Below are 18,096 nucleotides of genomic sequence, written 5' to 3'. Positions count from 1 at the left end.
AAGGCAGACACTTAACTGGCTGAGCCACCCAGGCGCCCCTGTTAAAACAAAATCTTGACCTAAGGCGTCCTTCCTTCCAGGTAGGAAAATTTCCTAGAGCTAAAGTGGCCAAAAACCCCACTCCCCTATTTCTGCAAAAGAAATTAAAGAACTCCGGGCTTCAAACATGCCTGTGTTTTGGGGCGCCTGGGTGGCTCAGTGGATTAAAGCCTCTGCCTTCAGCTCAGGTCATGATCTCAGGGTCCTGGGATGGAGACCCACATCAGGCTCTCTGCTCGTTGGGGTGCCTCCTCCCCCCACCCCCTCTGCCTGCCTCCCCGCCTACTTGTAATCTTTTTCAAATAAATAAATAAAATCTTTTTAAAAATATGCCTGTGTTTTAAATAGGATAAAAGGGGGCCCTCGAGTGGCTCAGTCCTTAAGCATCTGCCTTCAGCTCAGGTCATGATCCCGGGGTCCTGGAATCAAGCCCCCACAGCAGGCTCCCAGCGCAGCGAGGAGTCCCCCTGCTTGTGTTTCCTCTCTCACTGTGTCTGTCTCTCTCAAATAAATAAAATCTTAAAAAAATAAATAGGAGAAAAGCTAATTAGGAGAACACTACTTGCAACTTTAACACTAACGGTGATCGGTTGTGAGTCTTCAGTTTCGCCGTTTTCCATTCCCGGAGTCTGTTCCTCATCCCCCAAACCCACCTCTACCAGGTCGATCTTTCCTAACCATTCCCCCGGCCCTCTGCCTCCCCAGTCATAATCCCAGCACGCCGCTTTTGTCTTTAGAGCTCGCCATCCGCTGGAAAGGGCTAGTTTACGTCCCAGTTGACTAGTTTGCAGCTCGTCAACGCCAGCACAAGGGAACGGGAGCAAACCCTGTTGGTTTGCAGTACTGCAAACTAGTACTGCCAACTAGTGTTGGCTACTAGGCACCTGCTGTAAACAAAGACGTTCCCTTACGTCCCATGCGTTGAATGACTGAGAGAGCGCGTTTGTGGGACGACGGGTGCGTGAGTAAATGCAAAAGATTGTGGGAACCGCTCGCTCCCCGGCACACGGCGCATGCGCGGCTCCAGGAGCCAGCTGCCCAAACACCGCAACACCACGTGGCCGGCTCGGTGCCACGTGACCGGCCCTGCCGACCTCCCGGAGTCCGCCACCGTCCCACCATGCACCGCTCCGTTCCCGCCCGAGAGGGGGACTCCGTCCTGACTTCCGGCCTCCGTTCGGTCGCAGAGGTCAGTTGCCCTAACGACCAGCTCGCCCCCACCTCTAAGTGACGTCACTTCTCCCCACGCCCGCCTCGATCATTAATGCGCTTGCGCAGAAGAAAACACAACGGGAGCCGGCTCCTTCCGCGCAGGCGTCGCGGCCGGGGGCGGGGCCGGGCAGCGCCGCGGTGCGCAGGCGCAGCCGTCGGTGGGTCGGCGTTCGGCCGCCTGAGAGGTGAGTCGTAGCGGGGTCCGGCGCTGAGCGGGGTGGGCCGGGGGTCCGCGGCTCGGAACTCCCGGGCCTCCAGGGCCCGTAAAGACCGGTTGGTCTGGGGCGAGGATCCCGCGATCCACTGGCTGCTGTGAGTGGGCGGCGCAAAGGGGAAACTGAGGCAGGTGGCGTCGGGCAGGCCTTCGCCGGCCCTGGTCATCCTACCCCGGACCCCAGGCCCGGGAGATGCTGGGCGCAGGCCCGTGGGTGGACAGCAGGAGTCGGAAGTGCCCCGCTAGCAGTGAGGGTGTCTTCTGCTTCCCGGAAACACAGTCCCTTTGAATGGGGACCCCGTTCGTGGGGCGCGGGTCGGGGTCCTTTCCCAGCGCCGCCACCCTCCACCTGGCCAGCCTCTTGGCTCCCCGGAGCCTCAGTTTCCCCCGCAGTAAGATGGGCGTCCTCACGGTCCCTGCCTGATTGGTTGGGGTGCGGGGTGAGGGGTGGCGGTCTTGGGGCCAGCGCAGAGTGAGAGCTCGGTGGGGTCCGCGGTGGTTCGGCCTTTCCCAGCCCGGGGCTTCTGTCGGTTGTGCTGGCGGCGGGAAGGAGCCGGGCGAGGACCGGCTGCACCCCTCTCCTGGCTGCCCGAGCCGGGGCTCATCGCTTCCCTCTGAGCGGCGCGTGTCTTGTGCAGCAGGGACCCCAGAAGAACGTGCTTCCTAGGCTCTCTGCGAGGTTAATGAGCAGGTCATGCTCTGCTCAGGCTCCTGCTGCTTGTTAAGAGTTGGCTGGAGAATGGCTGGTGTATTAGGTGCGGGAAAGTGTGTGCATTCTGCACCCCGGACGCGGGACGATGGCCCGGCTCCCTGTGGTTTTCTGGGTCTGGTTGGGCTGTCTGCTTTTCCTCTTCCCAGTCCAGTGGTTTTGTCGCCCTGGAGGACGCAGGGCAATGTCTGGGGGTCATTTGTTGTTGCCACGACTGGGTGGGCTCCTGGCAGCAAGTAGGTGGGGCACAAGGATGCCGCCCAACACCCCCGGGGTGCCCCGGACTTCCCCACGGGGAACCGTCACAGTGTCCACAGCGGGGAGTTCAACCTTCCCCGGGACCAGGGCTTCTCCGCCAGCCTGAGCGGCACACAAGGGGGTGGGGGATGAACTCACGAGATCACGTGAAGGTTTTGCGGGGAGAGGAAAGGGCGCTTCGGAATTTAGGCTCTGGAATCTGACTGCTGGGCCTAGAGTTCCTGGTTTGGGTCTTCTAAGCTGGATGACCTCGGGTAGCCCCCCTATCTTTCAGAGCCTCAGTTTTTCCTTCTGTACAATGGGGATTGGCGCAAACAACCCAGGGGCTCGGCTGGCTGTGAGCAGGCCCAATCCAGCTGCAGCCTGTTTCTGTAAGTGAAGTGGGGGGTGGGGCGCCCCGTCACAAAACTGGGGACAGCTTTTGCCCAAGAACAAAGGTGCGCGGTTTCCACAGGAGCCCTGTGGCCCTTTTCAGAAAGTGATCGCAGACCCCTTCCGAGGGCTGCGCTGAGCGCGGGGCCGGGAAAGCGCTCAACGCGCCAAGGGTTTCACCTGCGGTTCACCATCGGTCTTTGAGGACGGGCGAGCGGCTGTAAGTGGGGTTGCCTCCCCCCCAGACTGCGAGATTACGTTGTCTGACTTACTTTGTCCCCCCCCCTTTTTTGGGGGGGGTCCAAGACCCAGCACTGGCCTCTGTGGGAGATGCTCAGCAAGGGGGTTGTAGGAATGAAGGCAGTCGTCAGTAGGCAGGCGAGGCCCGGGGTTTGTTGTCTCCTCCGGGCTTCCCTGGGAACTTGGTCAGGGGCTCTGGGTTTGACAGGGATCTCACCGTTTCCCAGGACCCTACGGATCAGACACTGCTGAGTGCGAGGGTGAAAGCGAAGACGTCTGTCCCGTGCTCACAGTCTGGGTGAGGCCCGGGGTCAGACGACAGACGGGTTTAAAGCCGTCTGGGCCAGTGATTAGGCTGGTGCTTGGACTTTGCTGGAAAAAGAGGGCGTCTAGCTCTGAGATAACTTTGCAGCTCAGTGTTTTAGGGAATCAAGAGTTTCCAGGTGGGCTGGAGGAACGGTGAGCGGCTGGGTTTGAGTGGAGACACTGAGCGTTTGGTGAAGGGCTTCCCATGTGCATTTGTGAAGTTTCAGGAGCTTTTGATGGTCTTCAAGGATGCAGGACATTCTGGCGGCGTTTTAGAAGACAGCAGGCTGTGGTGAGGGTGGTGGGCTCAAGCCTTGGGACAGCCCTTGCTTGGACACCGGGGGTGTGCTGGGACCAGAGAGGGCACCGGGGCACTGGCTTCGCACGCTGCTGTTTGTGGGCCGAGCTCTGGGTGCAGGCTGGAGGCAGGCAGCCCTCAGCAGTGGGCACTCCACCGTCCAGGGTGGAAAAACACGCGGTTTTTTTCCCCCTTGACCAGTTCTGGGCAGGCAAATCAAAGAAGTAGAAGTTGTTGTTATTTTTAAAATGAGGAAATCGGGGCGCCTGGGTGGCTCAGTGGGTTAAGCCTCTGCCTTCGGCTCAGGTCATGGTCTCAGGGTCCTGGGATCGAGCCCCACATCGGGTTCTCTGCTCAGCGGGGAGCCTGCTTCCCTCCTCTCTGCCTGCCTCTCCGCCCATTTGTGATCTCTGTCAAATAAATAAATAAAATGTTTAGAAAAATAAAATAAAATGAGGAAATGAGAAGGTGGACTGAGAGCCGGGAGGGACCGTGAAGACCACCGGAGGAGCTGGCCCCGAGATACCCCCTGCCCAGGCTCGCCTGGCACTTCGGCGGTGCTGGGAGCTCATAAAGCCCTCACTGTTCAGAGAGGAGGCCTTCTCGGAGACTTTTGTCCGGCAGCCAAAGCCCTACAAGTTGGGATTGTTCTGCAGGCTCTGGGTGCCTGGTAGGGGACGAGGAGAAGTGCTGTCCCCGTGTTTTGTTGGGCCCCACTTTGTGGGGAGCGGAAGGTGCTTCATCTCAAAAGCCACGCGTGGGTAAGACCCGCAGACTGTCGCACAAGGAAGCAACGTTGTGTGGAGCCCGTGTCGGACGGCGTGCGGGCTCCTCCTCGCGCCTTGGGGACCTTCCTCGGCTGAGGACCCGGGCTTCCTTGGCTGCAGGGCCCAAGCCCAAAATGTGCAAACAGAAGGTTTTCAGAAAGCTTAGAGCAAAGTTCTTTGGCCAGAAAAAAAACATCTCGCTTCTGCTGATTTAGAGCCTTTATTTTTCCCACTTGGAGTTTCAGTGATTTTCAGCTGGGTGGTTTGGCCATGTCTGGGGACATCTGTGGTTGTTACCTCTGTGGAGGGGGTGCTCCTGGCATTGAAGGGGTGTGGCCGGGGATGCTGAACCCCACGGTGCTCAGGACGCCCCCATTGAGAGTGACCTGCCCCTAATGTTAGGGCCAAGCGGAAGAGACCCTGCCTTGATGATTTGGGAAAGTACTGAGTCTGGTGCCTGCTCACTCTGGACACCAGAGTAAATCCCCCGGGGTCAGAGGGTACAAATCAGGGCGACCCTGGCGTCTGCGCTCAGTGTGCGCATTTCAATGTGTGTAGTGTCCCAGGACCTCAGGAGTCACGTGGTTACAGAACTCAGACACTCCTGGGGGTCAGTGGAACCCCTTGACCTGAGGGGTATTACCCCGAGGAGATTCTGTCCCTTACCTTGGGCACAGTGGACAGAGACCAAGGATGCTGTTACCACTCGGCACTGCACAGGACAGCTGCCCCCCCAGCAAAGAACAGCCCAGCCCCTGGTGTCGATAGTGCCGAGGTAGCGAAACCCTGCATGGGGTGGTGAATTCTTGTCACAGCTGGCAAGGACGCCCTTGTTAACCCATTTTGTGGAAGAGGAGAGTGAGGGCATTGGCTGGGACTCTTCCAGACGGGACAAAGAGCATCCCTTTGCTTAGGGTGGGGGAGGAGAAACGGAACGGGCCTCGGACAGAAATGGCCGGACCTGTGACATGACTCCAGGCCCTGGTCCTCCAGGCGGATCCGGCCTCCGTGGCCTGGCATCCGTACGCCAGGCCCAGGGCAGGCTCCAAGGGGCTCCGACTAAACAGTGAGTCGCATTGGAGGGGCCAGCACTTGAAAGAAGACCAAGCAACAGACCAGGAGAAGCCCAGGAAGGAGGCAGTGAGAGCTTATGCCAGGGAAATCAGACCACGGTGCTTCAAGTCTGTTGGGAGCAGGGGATCCTCTCGTGCAAAGGCCCTGAGGCTCCAGGGGCTGGGGGCATGGGAAGGACCGGAAGTGTGCCAGAAAGGAGCGTGACTGGGTCTTTAGGTTTTCGATCCCTTGCCTGCCTCAATAGTCTCACACCCTGCCCTCCCCGCCCCCTCTCACCAGCCAGACCAGGAGGGTGGGAAGCGTCTGCCGAAGACCAGGTTTCCTTTCTCAGTCCGCTCTTGAGCAAGCTCCCAGCACCATCAGGACTCGTATCCGTTCCCTGGGAGGGGAGACGGAGTCCCGTCCTGGCATACACACGCGTGACTGCGTAAAGCCCAGAATGAGTGACCCGTGGGAATGGAGGGGAAGCACCCCCAGAACTGGTGCCTGGAGCCCAGAGGTGGGATGTAGCCACTTATGTGACTTAAGAACTCAAGATTCGATCCCCACAGGCAGCTGCCCAGCCGTGACTCTCGAGGCCTGACTTAGAACACAGCACACGAAGGGCCCGAGACCGTTCGTCTGAAGGGGAGGACCTCAGACTTCGAAAACAAAAGGAAACAAAATTCTAATTATGTTAAGATACGCATAGCATAGTTTAGCGTTTTCATAACCTTTTTTTTTTTTTTAAAGTTTTTCTTTCTTTATTTGATAGAGAGACAGCGAGAGACAGAACAACAAGCAGGGGGAGTGGGAGAGGGAGAAGCAGGCTCCCCACTGAGCAGTAAGCCCGACATGGGGCTCGATCCCAGGACCCTGGGATCATGACCTGAGTTGAAGGCAGACGCTCAATGACTGAGCCCCCCAGACACCCTTAACTGTCCGTAAGCACACAGCTCCGCAGCGGAGAGCACACGCACACCGGCCCGCGGCCCTCCGCCCTCCGGCTCCAGAACTGTCCCTCCCCCCACTCGGAGACTCTGTCCCCACGAAGCACGGACTCCCCAGCCCCGGCTCCCACCCTCTCCTCTCTGTGCGGACGGGACTCCTCTGGGCCTCCTGGGAGTGGGGTCCTGCGGGACGGGTCCTTCTGGGTCTGGCCGCTCTCACCGAGCCCCGTGTCCCTGCGGTCCCTCCGCTTGGTGGCAGGGGTGAGGGTCCCTCCCTTCCTGAGGCTGGACCATGTTCCCGCATGTGGACGGACCGCACTGTGCTGATGCGTTCGCCCGTGGCGGACACCGGGGTCGTGTCTGTCAGCTGCTGTAAATCTGCCGCTGCCGAGACAGACGCCTAAAATGAAAACAGTCTGACGTGTCAGTCATTTCTTCTTAGGTGGAGGTGAGCAGACTGACTGGTTTGCTCTCTAGATTTCTCAGCTGGGGACCAGGACTCATCTTCTGGGGCTTGATTTCCCCCAAAATGAATGGATTGAGGGGGTTGGTCTCTGTGAGCCTCTCTCGCCCCTGAGGTCCTCTGGTCTGGGACCGGCCAGCCGTCCTCCAAGCACCGGCCTGTCCTGATCCCAGACCTTCCAGTTCTAGGGAGTCTCCGGCCACGGGTGCGTGCCAGCTTAATGTGTCCAGAAATGGGGAGCTGTTACCATCCTCACAGAGCTTTAATTTCTTCACCAGCTTTACAGAATACGGGTGTTTTGAGGTATAATTCACGTACCCTAAAGTTCAGTAGACTTTGGTGTGTATTCATAGTGCGACTGTCCCCTTCCTGAAAGTCAAGAACATTCCATCACCCCAAAAGGAAACTCGATCCCCATCAGCCATCATTCCCGCCTCCCCCAGCCTCCGGCCCCCACGAGCCCCCTTCCCGTGCACGGATGTGCTTGTTCTGGACGTGTCACATGCGTGGACTCCCGCCCTGTGGCCTGTATCTGACCCCCTCTCCTTAAGAGGCAACTGTGGGTGGACGTAGATTCCGGGATCCGGAGCCCGAGCTCTCTGTGCACGGCCGGCACCGAGTGTCTCGCCTGCCCTTGTCCGGTGGCCCCCCGCCCCCGCGCTGGCACCGTCTCCCCGTGAGAGCCGGGGCCACGTGACGGGCTCTTCCCCGCTTTAACTATAGTGTCCGATGACAGGTTCATGAGAAGGTGGTCAGGAGGCCTGCTCCTTGTTTTCTGTGGGGCGCAGGCCGTTCACCCCCGGAGGTGTTTTGGGGAGATTGAGGCGCTTCCTGCTGCGGGTTCTGGCTGTGCACGTGGACCTGAGCGGCCTCAGCCCCTCCTCCCAGATCCCTGTCCCCAGCCTGTTGCCTTTCGGCGGGAGCGGCCGTGGAGGTCGTGGTGTGGAGGGGTGAGACGGTGCTGTGACGGGCCGGACCCATCAGAGACCCTCGGGTAGCAGACCCCTCATGCCTGCAACGCTCCAGAGCAGGGCTCTCCCCTGGGCACTGCTGACCCTAGAGCAGGATAGTTTTCCATTGTGCGGATATTCTGGGAGCCGGGGCTGAGCAGAGGCCCTCACCGCCCGGTGCCAGGAGTACCAGAGACGCCCAGACATGGCCCAGAGTCCCTGAGGCAGGACCACTCCTGGCCTGGGAGTGCAGCACACGGCAGAGGGATCAGGAGAGGCCCTCGGATGGCCTGCAAGGGGCTCCGTGCCTCTGGGCCCACTTGGTCTGCTCTGGGCCCCTCCTCCCCTGACCCCAGCTGTCTCGGGCCCTCCTACCCCCATGACCTTGTTCCTCAGTCTGAGTGCAGAAGCCGGTGGGACTGGGGCTGCGTTGTGCTCAGCTAAATCAGGGTTCGGAGACCTCCAGGACTAGCTTGTGGGCCAGCCCTCCGCATCCCTGGGAGCCCCCTGGTGCCGCTGCGTCTGTGAAACGGTGGTGGCGGCCAAGGCCGCGGGGCCTTCTTCAGAAGGAGGAGGCAGGATGGCTGGGCGCGCTCCTCCTCCCGGGGAGCCTCGAGGCTCAGCTGTGACACGGGTCATAACCGTTTCCCCTCACTTGTGCTGCAGGTAGACTGGGCCAGGCACTTCGAGTGTGTTCCTCGGGGCCAAGGCCGGCGCAGGCCTGGTGAGCCGGGGCCCGGCGGTCTGGGGGGGCCTGGAATGGCAGGTGCCATGGGCACTGTCTCCGCAACTCCCATGCCCTCCGTCTGCACGCCTCACACCCTTGACTTGGGTCTGCAGATCCTGAAAACCCGAGGCGTGGTCCCTTCCTGTCTCAAGATGGATAACAAGAAGCGCCTGGCCTACGCCATCATCCGGTTCCTGCACGACCAGCTCCGGCACGGGGGGCTCTCGTCCGACGCCCAGGAGAGCTTGGAGGGTACGTGTGGGCCGCCGCCCGCCCTCCCGCCGTACAGAGCCAGGCCCGGCCTCCTGCGGGTGTTCTGGTCATCTCCCCTTGCTTCATCGAGGGGTGGTTCCAGAACATTCTTCCCACCCCATGAGTGCGACTCCCCTGATGAGAGGAGAAAGGCTCTCTCCCTAAAGAGGGTGGAAGCTGCTGGGGCTGGGGGGTGAGGAGCCCAGGCCGGGCGGGCACTTGAGCGGCCCTCTGCCCAGACGCTGCCACTAGCCCCTTGGTGTCCAGTTGGCTCCGCCCACGGCGATAGGGTGGGAGATGGCGTTTTGGCTTCTGCTACGTGCCAGGCCTTGACCTGGGTTTCGTCGGGGAGGGACTCCCTCTGAGCCCCAAAGTCCCAAAGTCTGGGCTGCGTCCAGAAGAAAATGCATATGTCCCGTTCACACAGTTGCAATCCAGTGCCTGGAGACCGCTTTTGGGGTGACCGTGGAAGACCATGACCTTGCTCTCCCTCAGACCCTTCCGGAAATATTTGAAGCAGCCGCCGCAGGCAAGGTGAGTCTCTGGGCTTCCCAGAGCGGTAGTCACAGCGAGCATGGGCGGGGGGGCTCCGCAGCACCTGTGCAGGCCCGTGTTTCCCCCAGACCAGCACCGTGGAGCGGGGTTCCCGGCTCACGGACGGGGCAGTAGGGAGCTGCCTGCAGCCACCGTGGCCCCAGGTTCCCTCCCTTAGAGCTCAGCTGCCCTCTCGGGCGGCCCTGAGCAGAAGGGAGGCCGGGGGTGTGGGGTGTGGGGGAGTCGGGCAGTCAGGTGGCCCGCCACCCCTCAAGCAGCTCAACATTTTGGGGCCAGGAGGTGCCGCAGGATCTGAGGAGCCCCGAGCGAACCCCACCTTCAGAGGAGGACTCGGCTGAGGCAGAGCGCCTCAAAACAGAAGGTGAGACGAGACGGTCGCATCGGCGCCAGGTCCCTCACCCACCTGGCCTGCGGGGCTGGCGGGGGCGGGCTGGCACCCGGGGCGGCGGCCGCTGTAGCGGGGAGCGGTGCATGAAAACCCGCACAGCACACAGCTCCGGGGGACGGGGGCCACCGAGTGCACGGGGTGAAGATGTGCGGAGAGCAGGGCCCGCCCACATGGCCCGTGGGGATGTGGGGATGTGGCTGACAGTTCCCAGTGGTCACACTGGGCACGTGGCCCAGCCGCTACCCTCCCCAAGTATGGGCCCAGGAGAGATGCGCTGTGTCCGCAGCAGCCAAAAGGTGGACCAGCCCAAATACCCATAAATGGGATAAAAAGATAAACAAAGAGTGACCTGTTCATACTTTGAAGTGTCCCTTGGCCACAAACAGGCAATATGCCCCCACACGCTGCCCCAGGGACGGACCCTGAGCCCACAACACTCAGGAAGGGAACCAGACACAGGAGGCCACATGGGGTGTGAGTCCACACATGTGACACGCCCAGACCAGGCTCCTCCACAGACACAGAAATGAGTTAGTGTGTATCAGAGGCTGGGGAGGGGGTGGGCGGGTGGCTGCTGATAGGGTCACCAGTGCTTTTTGAGGGTGATAGAATGTTCTGGAATTAGATTATGGTGATGGACACCTGTGAATATTTAAAAACCATTGAGTTGTACACTTGGAAAATGTGCGTTTTAGATTATTTGAATTGCACTTCGTGAAACTTGGTTACTTCCAAGGAGCAAAAGTGACTGTATTAGAGGCTTATGTCTTCAAATGTCGCAGCCAAAGCAGGGACGGTTGTCAGAGGGCCATCTCAGGCCAGAGCCCCAGGATGCCAGACGCAAACCACATCATCGCCCTCTCCACCGGCCCACCCCCCACCGGAGCCTGCGTCTGAGTGTTGCAGCCTGGTCCCCAAAGTCTTCTCACCCCTTCAGAGAAGCCCCCGGAGAGCTGCCCTGATGCCCAGAGCCCTTGGGCCTGACGGGAGCAGCGGGGCGCACGCTGTTTTCTTTTTCTCTTTAGGAAACGAGCAGATGAAAGTGGAGAACTTTGAAGCCGCTGTGCACTTCTACGGCAAAGCCATCGAGCTGAACCCGGCCAATGCCGTCTATTTCTGTAACAGGTGCTGGCTGGGTGCGCTCGGGAGGGCGTTCGTACTGGCGCTTGCTGATCCCTCGGCCGGAGCCCCAGGTCAGCAGCAGGTGGCCAGCCCGGGTCCATAGGAGCTGAGCACAGCATTAGGTTAAAATCGGGGGCAGCCTTCTGCACAGATGCTGCGGCAAGGAAATAAGCCAGACCACGCGTGACGTCTCCCGCCCACGGTCACGGCAGCATAGCCGTGGGAAGCCGCGTCTGGCTGGTCCTTTCTCTCTTTTTTTTTTTTTCCCCTTTTTAAGATTTTATTTATTTAACAGAGGGAGACAGTGAGAGAGAGGGCACACAAGCAGGAGGAGTGGGAGAGGGAAGCAGGGTCCCCACTGAGCAGAGAGCCCGACGTAGGACTCGATCCCAGGACCCTGGGACCATGACCTGAGCCGAAGGCAGACACTCCACAACAGAGCCCCCAGGCACCCCTGGCTGGTCGTTTTACAGGAAAAGCTGCCTCGGCTCTGCCCCGGCCCCCAGGACGGACCGTCATGCTGACGAGGCAGACTCTGGAATGCGGAGTAGACGCAGGGTCGCGCTCCAGGGCACCGGCCCCGGGAGCCGACAGTGGGTGGCGGGGGCCGGGGGTGCCGCACGCTGTGCACTGTTGCTAAGCTAGAGCTGCTTGTCACTGTAGTTTCTTGCTTTTGACTCTTGGGGGCAGTAACGCGAATAGGTTGGCAGGAAAGTCGCACATGTAGTCCGGGAACCCCCCACACGCCCTCCGCCGGCCTAGCTGCTCGGTATTTCTACCTGATGCCTTTCTGGGCTTCAGAATGTGGGGAATCGCCAAGTGCAGTGTTAAAACCTGAAACCGTCTGAGAGGCCGTCTGGCGTGAGAGGAGACCCCGAGAGCTTGGACAGGGCTCGCGCGGGGGATGAGTTAGTGTCTAGTTCCTGACCTAGAACGGGCACCGGCTCCCGACGGTGGGCGGAGCCTGGGTGCTGGGCCCATGGACTCGGGGTTCGGATCCCGGTCCCGTCACAGCATCGTCGAGCCCAGCAGCTTGGCCTCCAGCCTCAGTTTCCCCTGGAGGCTGGTGCAGCCCCCAGCACAGGTGCTCCGCGGACGGAGGCCTTTGGCAGCCCTGTGTCCCACCCCCTCCCCCCCCACCCCCCTCCCCCCACTGACTGGGAGGCCTAGGCTCCTCCCCAAAAGGCTCCTCCTTGGCAGTGAGCAAGCCCCGCCCTGCTTTGTGTCCCCAGAGCCGCGGCCTACAGCAAACTGGGGAACTACACTGGGGCTGTGCAGGACTGCGAGCGAGCCATCTGCATAGACCCGTCCTACAGCAAAGCTTACGGCAGGATGGGGTGAGTGCCCCAGGGGGAGGGACCCCCCCCCACTCTCCACCACCTGCCGACCTGCAGTCCTGAGTCTCTGCGTGGACAGAGCCCGGACTCGGCCCCATTCACGTGTCCTGAATCTGGACCTCCCCTCCTTCCGACCCAGCTGCTGGATCAGTCCCACGGCTCGCTCCCCTGTGCTCCTGTGTTTTGCTGGAATGCACTTGTGCATTCTCGTAGAGGATGCAGACGAAGGGCTTCACAGGAGGGTCCTCGGGTGGGAGTTCTGTCCCCCTGGAATGGGGTGTGATGCCGTCACCAACAGGGACCTTCTCCGTATCTCATTGTTCAGTTTCATTCTCCAGCCGTCTCCCCTCCCGGCAGTGTGGGGGTCACAGGATCCAGATCCCAGATCTGGTCTTCCTGGCCGCCAGCCCCAGGTCACCGCATGAGCATAAACTCAGGTGTGATCAGAGGGGCTCGTTAGGAAACCAGGAGGGCCTGTGACCTGGGAGGTGCAGGACTTGAAGAGTTCTGTGCCAGGAACAGGCTGGCCACGTGCGACCACCCTGCCCTCTGCCTCTGCGCCCCTCCTCTGGGCTGCCCCGTTTTGTGGGTCCTCTCGGGCGCTAGCCCTTGTGCCTTTGCGTTCTTTCCACACGTCCATCCTCTCTGCCCCCGGGGCCCTCTCAGGCCGTCCCCAGCAGACGCCAGGCCGCGGCGGGCAGCCTCCCGGGCCCCTCCCCACGCGCTGCCGTATCTCCCGCAGCCTCGCGCTCTCCAGCTTGAACAAGCACACCGAGGCTGTGGCCTACTACAAGAAGGCCTTGGAGCTGGATCCCGACAACGAGACCTACAAGTCGAACCTCAAGATAGCCGAGCTGAAGTTGAGGGAGACGCCGAGTCCCGTGAGCAGCCCCGGGAAGGGAGCGGGTGGGAGCCGAGAGGTGTGGGCCGGTTTCCGTGGGAAACCGGGGACCTGGGCTTAGGACAGCCCAGACGAGTACCCCCATCGGAGTCCGGGGCAGTCGGGCTGGGGGTGTGGGCCGTGGACTGGTGGGTGATTATTCTCTGGGAACTTCTCACCCCGAGGGCTCTCCAGGCTGCGCGGGGGCCCAAGATGTCTGAGCCTCACGTGGTACTTTTCCCAAGCAATCAACCCCAGGGCACGCGCCTTGGACGTGGTGGTGTCTGGCCGTGAGGCCTGGCTCCTGGGTGAGAGGACATCTGAGCCGAGGCCTCTCAGGATCCCAGCCGCCCCCCTGGGGGATCGTCCGTCTCCGATTAGGGGTCGGTGTCATGGTCCTATGATCACTCACCAGGGCTCTTCTTGTCCCCACAGACAGGAGGCGTCGGCAGCTTTGACATCGCTGGCCTGCTCAACAACCCCAGCTTCATGAGCATGGTAACCTGCGCTCCCGCCTCCCCTGGGGCCTGGCCCCGCGCCTGTGTCCACTTGTGTACGCCTGCCTTGGGCCAGGGCTGCCCCCGCTGGGGCGGTGACCGGGGTGCCATGGGCGGAGCAGCATCCCAGCCCCACCCCCTCGGCGCCGGGAGCAGCCCCCGTGTGGCAGCCACAGATGGCCCCGGACAGCACCCCATGTCCCAGGGGGCAGCACCACCCCCTAATGAGACCCCGACTTAAGGCCGGAAGCACTAGTTCTGTGCGGGGCTGGTACCCACACGGGCATGTCCACGGTGGGGCTCCCTCACCGCGCCTCAGGGCCCAGGGTCCCCACTAGAGAGAGATCCCCGCGGGGCAACCAGGGGCTGCCGGCCGCCTCCATCGGTGGGGGCGGCACCTTGTCCGCAGGCCGGCAGGACAGCCGGGCACTGCCAGGGGCTGGCGTGGAGTGCACGAGCCCACCGCGGGGCAGGAGGACTCAGACTGGCCGTGGCCACGGCTCTTGATCTCCTGAACCTGGGGTCGGCGACCAGCCGGAATCTGTAGTCGTGTTGGGGCACGACCACCGCCGTCCGTCGGTGGCGACCCGGGTGGGTGGTCGGGGCAGAGCCTGGGCCACAGAGCCAAGAACCTCAACTCTGGCCCCTCGTGGAGGTGAGCCATGCCAGGCAGGCCGCTTGCAGTGTCCCGCTCGGCCACTCCTAAAATGGGTCCTAAAGAGGGACAAGATCCGAGCAGGATCAAAGCGGTAAACCGTGGGCGAGCGGATGTCAGGAGGGGCGTCGAGCAGGCCCCGCGAGCACGCTGTGTGGCTGGCGCGCGCCGCGTCTGACGACGTGTTCTTTCCTCAGGCGTCCAACCTAATGAACAACCCGCAGGTCCAGCAGCTGTAAGTGACCGCCGTCTTCCTTGGGGTCTGGGGTCACATTTATTTTTTTATTGCGACAGGATGCACGTAACAGAATTTGGCCATTTTAACCATTTTAGGGTTTACGGTACAGCGGCGTTAAGTACATGCACCTGTGCAACCATCACCATTCCATGCCAGAACATTCCATCACCCCATAAAGAGTCCCTGTCCCCATTAGAGGCACTGTCCTACCTCCCCAGCCCCCGGTCCCCGTGAACGAGCCCCCTTCCCGTCCGTGAAGGAGCCTGATCTGGGCGTGTTACATGTGTGGACTCACACCCCATGTGGCCGTCTGCATCTGGTTCTCTCCCTGCGTGTCGGGAGCTGTTCTGGGTCCACACCCAGAAGCAGGATGGCCGGGTATGCGGTGATTCTGTTTTACTTACTGAAGAACTGCCAGGCTGTGGTCAAACCTTAAAGCCCAGCTTCTCCGCAGCACCGCTGCTGTCGGGGCAGGGCACCCTCCGGACATCCAGGGTACCATGGGGGCAGCCCAGCATCCCCGGACGTGGCCCCGTGGCCCCTGGTTGAAGACCCCTGTTTCTAAGCCAAAAACAAAGGCTGTTCTTGAGTGAGCTGGTGGAGTTCACGGCAGCCGCCATCAGAGAGGGGTGGGCCGGGCTGGTGCTGGGCCCCCGGAGGGCTGCCGGCCAGTAACACAGCTGCTCGCGGGTGGCAGGGCAGGGCCCGGCGGGAGTGGGCCAGCCAGGCTGGCGGTCTCATCGTGGGCTCCCCCTGCAGCATGTCCGGCATGATTTCGGGTGGCCACAACCCCCTGGGGACTCCCGGCACCAGCCCCTCACAGAACGACCTGGCCAGTCTCATCCAGGCGTGAGTAGACCTGCTTCATGGGGCCCGAGGCGGGGGTGGGGGAGTGGGCGGGGTTCCACCCACGAGCATAAGAACCAAGGTGCTGTGTCCCTGAGCTCGCTCTCGGGCCCCGTGTCCTCCAGTGAGTAGTCCTACTGCCTGTGGGGGCACACGCCTGGGACGTGGCCAGAAGGGTGCCCTGGGCTTCTGGTTAAGCCTGGGCCCGGCCCTCCCGCAGCGGCCAGCAGTTCGCCCAGCAGATGCAGCAGCAGAACCCAGAGTTGATAGAACAGCTCCGGAGTCAGATCCGGAGCCGGACCCCCAGTGCCAGCAATGACGACCAGCAGGAGTGACCGCCCACGTGAGTCCCCGTGGGCCACGGAGTGGGGAAAACCCCTTTTTGACAGCTCTGGGTCCATGAGGTGGGGGGGGTCTCCGTGGGGGGGGGGGGTGTCTGGGATCCTCAGGTCCCTTTCCAGGTGTTTTCCACTCGCATCCTGCTCCTCCAGCGAGAGTCTGTGGGTGGCCCGTCACTCAGGTGGGTCTTGTGCAGACGAGGGCTGCACGCCTAGGGTTCCGTGTCACAGCAGCGGCCAGAGTGCCGGCAGGCCGCGGTTGTGTGGGAAGCCCCGGGGCAGCCGCGGCAATGCCAGCCAGGTCCCTGGGAGGTGGCGGACAGCCCCGCCCTGCCCGGGGCTCGCCTGGGTGTGTGTGTGTTTGCTGGAAGCAGCTGTTACGGCAGGATTGCTAGAAAACAGACTGAGGGTCCCTGTGGCCACGGCTGGCTCGGGGCCACCCCCTCCCCGGGCCGCTAGACTCCCCCTGTGCCCAGGAGACCTCGTCACTGTCCTGTCTCCTGTACTGGGATTTTCTGTTAAAAACTTCAAAGGACGGGGCACCTGGCAGGCTGAGTCTGTGGAGGGTGCAGTTCTTGATCTTGGGATCATGAGTTCGAGCCCCACGCTGGTGTACAGGTCATAAAAAATAAGAAATAGTTGAAGAGGTTTTAAATGCCAAAACCACCGAGCAGCAAGGAAAACCACTCGGACCGCCCCGCCGGCAGCATCGAACGTTAATTATTTGAGCTCGTGTTTCTTCCTTTTTCTCCCCCAAAGCATTCTTAAAGAGGAAAAAAAAACCTAGTTGAGATCCGTTTTGCATTTGTTGTACATCGTAACTTAACCTGCAAAACGCCTTTGCCAGCGTTGGCGCGTTCTCAGCCGCAGAGCCTGCGGGGAGGTCCTGGCTGCGCTGACTCGCGGCCCTCCTGCCTCCTCCCCCAGCCCTCCGGCGCCGCCAGCTCCTTCCCACCGACCGGAGCCACCCACCGGAGCCACCGCGCGTTTTGCCGTCTTCTCCCCTTGGACCACCCGAGAGAGAAAAAGAAACAGAAATCGGACCCGCATGTTAAGATGGATTTTTGTTACTCCCTCCGCCGTCCCCTCCCTGTTTGTAGTTTCCCGTGGCCCCTAGACCCTTCTCGAAACAGAGCCAGCAAGCTGTAAACGCAGACCAGCACTGATCTCTCCCAGCCCCCCGAAAACTCGGTCGTGGAAGTGTCTCCTAGAGCGCCCCGGGCTGGGGGCGTCCTCGAGCCGCTCTCCAGGAAGCTGCCCGTTTTGTGTTGAGCCGCGTCGGGGACACCCGTGGCTCCCAGAGCCCCTTTCTGCAGCCCCGTGGTCTGTCTGCAGAGGAGACATGAGAAGCCAATTCTGAGTCGACCTTGGCCTCCCCAGCCGCGCCCTGCTCGAATGAGCTCACTGCCAGCCGTGGTCTGGGCGCCAGTGGCCGCCGTGCCCCTCAGACCGTGGGTTTTCGTTTGAGGAGCTCTTCAGACACATTTTCCTAAAGGACGATTTCCGTGACCTTGCACCCCTGTTGGGAGCGGTGGTGGGACCGTCCTGGGGTGCACGGGACCAGGTACTGGGACTTGGCTTCCAGTCAAGCATTTGGATGGACACGTGTCTCATCTCTGAGCCTCTTGTCCCAGGAGTCCTGACCGACTGACCCCAAGCCCGTCCGCAGCTGGGTGTCCAGCCCACTGCCCTTCTGTCCACAGACGATCCTGCCGGCAGGCATGTTGGGTCCCTGGCAGGCTTTCCAGTCCCGTTCAGGGCTGGGAGGCCAGCAGGGGTCCCCGGTGCCTCCCACCCCCGCCTCGGCCTGACATCGGCAGACAGCCGTCCAAGCTGCTCCCGGCGGGGCAGGAGTGCCAGCCATGGCCGGACAGCCCGCCCAGGACACGGGGCCACTGCGGATGTGCCCACGGCTTCCACTCGGGCAGGATGGGGGGGGCAGGTCTGTGGGCACCAGTGTTGGCATCTGGATCGTGTGAGGTTCCCCCATGGTCCGGGCCGTCTGCGGGGTAGACCCAGTACGTGTGTGTTGTAGGTAACTAGTGGGAAGACGGGCCACTGCCAGCCCCACAGTCGTCCCACGTCTAGCGAGATGTGTCCTAACTTGAGTGCTAGCCATGGTGACAAGAAACGTGTGGGGAATAAACAGGTATCACGACCTCTGCTCCACTCTGCCGTGACCTTTCGCGCCACCCCTGCCCTCCTGCCCCAAGCTCCCAGAAACCCCCAGCCTCGAGTGCCCGCCTCAGGCCCACACCAGGGGTCAGTCGTGTCGACGGCTGACTTCCTGTGTCGGGTCACAGGTGATTCCAGAAACCGCAGATCCCGTGCTGCTCCTGTATGGTCTCTGCCGCGCCTTCGCTTCCCAACTCACGCGCTCCGGGGGCCAGCCTGGACCCCCGGCATCACGGGCAGAGCCATGAGGGCACC

At 61.5% G+C, this 18,096-nt stretch overlaps 1 protein-coding gene across 4 annotated transcripts; it reads left to right on the top strand.

The window, feature by feature from the left end:
- The first annotated feature begins 1,350 nt into the window (after positions 1 to 1,350).
- SGTA (small glutamine rich tetratricopeptide repeat co-chaperone alpha) lies at positions 1,351 to 17,824 on the top strand. 4 transcript variants are annotated; one of them, XM_059388585.1, is made up of 12 exons: positions 1,351 to 1,436; positions 8,672 to 8,810; positions 9,238 to 9,344; positions 9,642 to 9,726; positions 10,779 to 10,878; positions 12,108 to 12,212; positions 12,955 to 13,093; positions 13,528 to 13,590; positions 14,442 to 14,479; positions 15,242 to 15,331; positions 15,549 to 15,671; positions 16,594 to 17,824. In XM_059388585.1, exons 2-11 carry the CDS (start codon positions 8,711 to 8,713, stop codon positions 15,661 to 15,663), a joined length of 942 nt encoding a protein of 313 aa, XP_059244568.1. In that variant the 5' UTR covers positions 1,351 to 1,436; positions 8,672 to 8,710; the 3' UTR covers positions 15,664 to 15,671; positions 16,594 to 17,824. The 4 variants fall into 4 exon arrangements, with proteins under 4 accessions (XP_059244568.1, XP_059244569.1, XP_059244567.1 ...); XM_059388586.1 differs by lacking the exon at positions 1,351 to 1,436 and adding an exon at positions 1,479 to 1,563; XM_059388584.1 differs by lacking the exon at positions 1,351 to 1,436 and adding an exon at positions 8,498 to 8,555.
- The last annotated feature ends 272 nt before the right edge of the window (positions 17,825 to 18,096 follow it).

The sequence above is a fragment of the Mustela nigripes genome, chromosome 2, assembly GCF_022355385.1.
Source record: "Mustela nigripes isolate SB6536 chromosome 2, MUSNIG.SB6536, whole genome shotgun sequence".
Lineage (NCBI taxonomy): Eukaryota > Metazoa > Chordata > Mammalia > Carnivora > Mustelidae > Mustela > Mustela nigripes.
This window is presented reverse-complemented; position numbering and strand designations above follow the sequence as displayed.

Coding starts and splice junctions, on each gene's coding strand:
- SGTA (XM_059388585.1), top strand. CDS start 8,711: ATGGATAACAAGAAGCGCCTGGCCTACGCCATCATCCGGTTCCTGCAC. Junction 8,811..9,237: donor CGCCCAGGAGAGCTTGGAGG/GTACGTGTGGGC, acceptor CCGTTCACACAG/TTGCAATCCAGTGCCTGGAG. Junction 9,345..9,641: donor AAGCAGCCGCCGCAGGCAAG/GTGAGTCTCTGG, acceptor TTTTGGGGCCAG/GAGGTGCCGCAGGATCTGAG.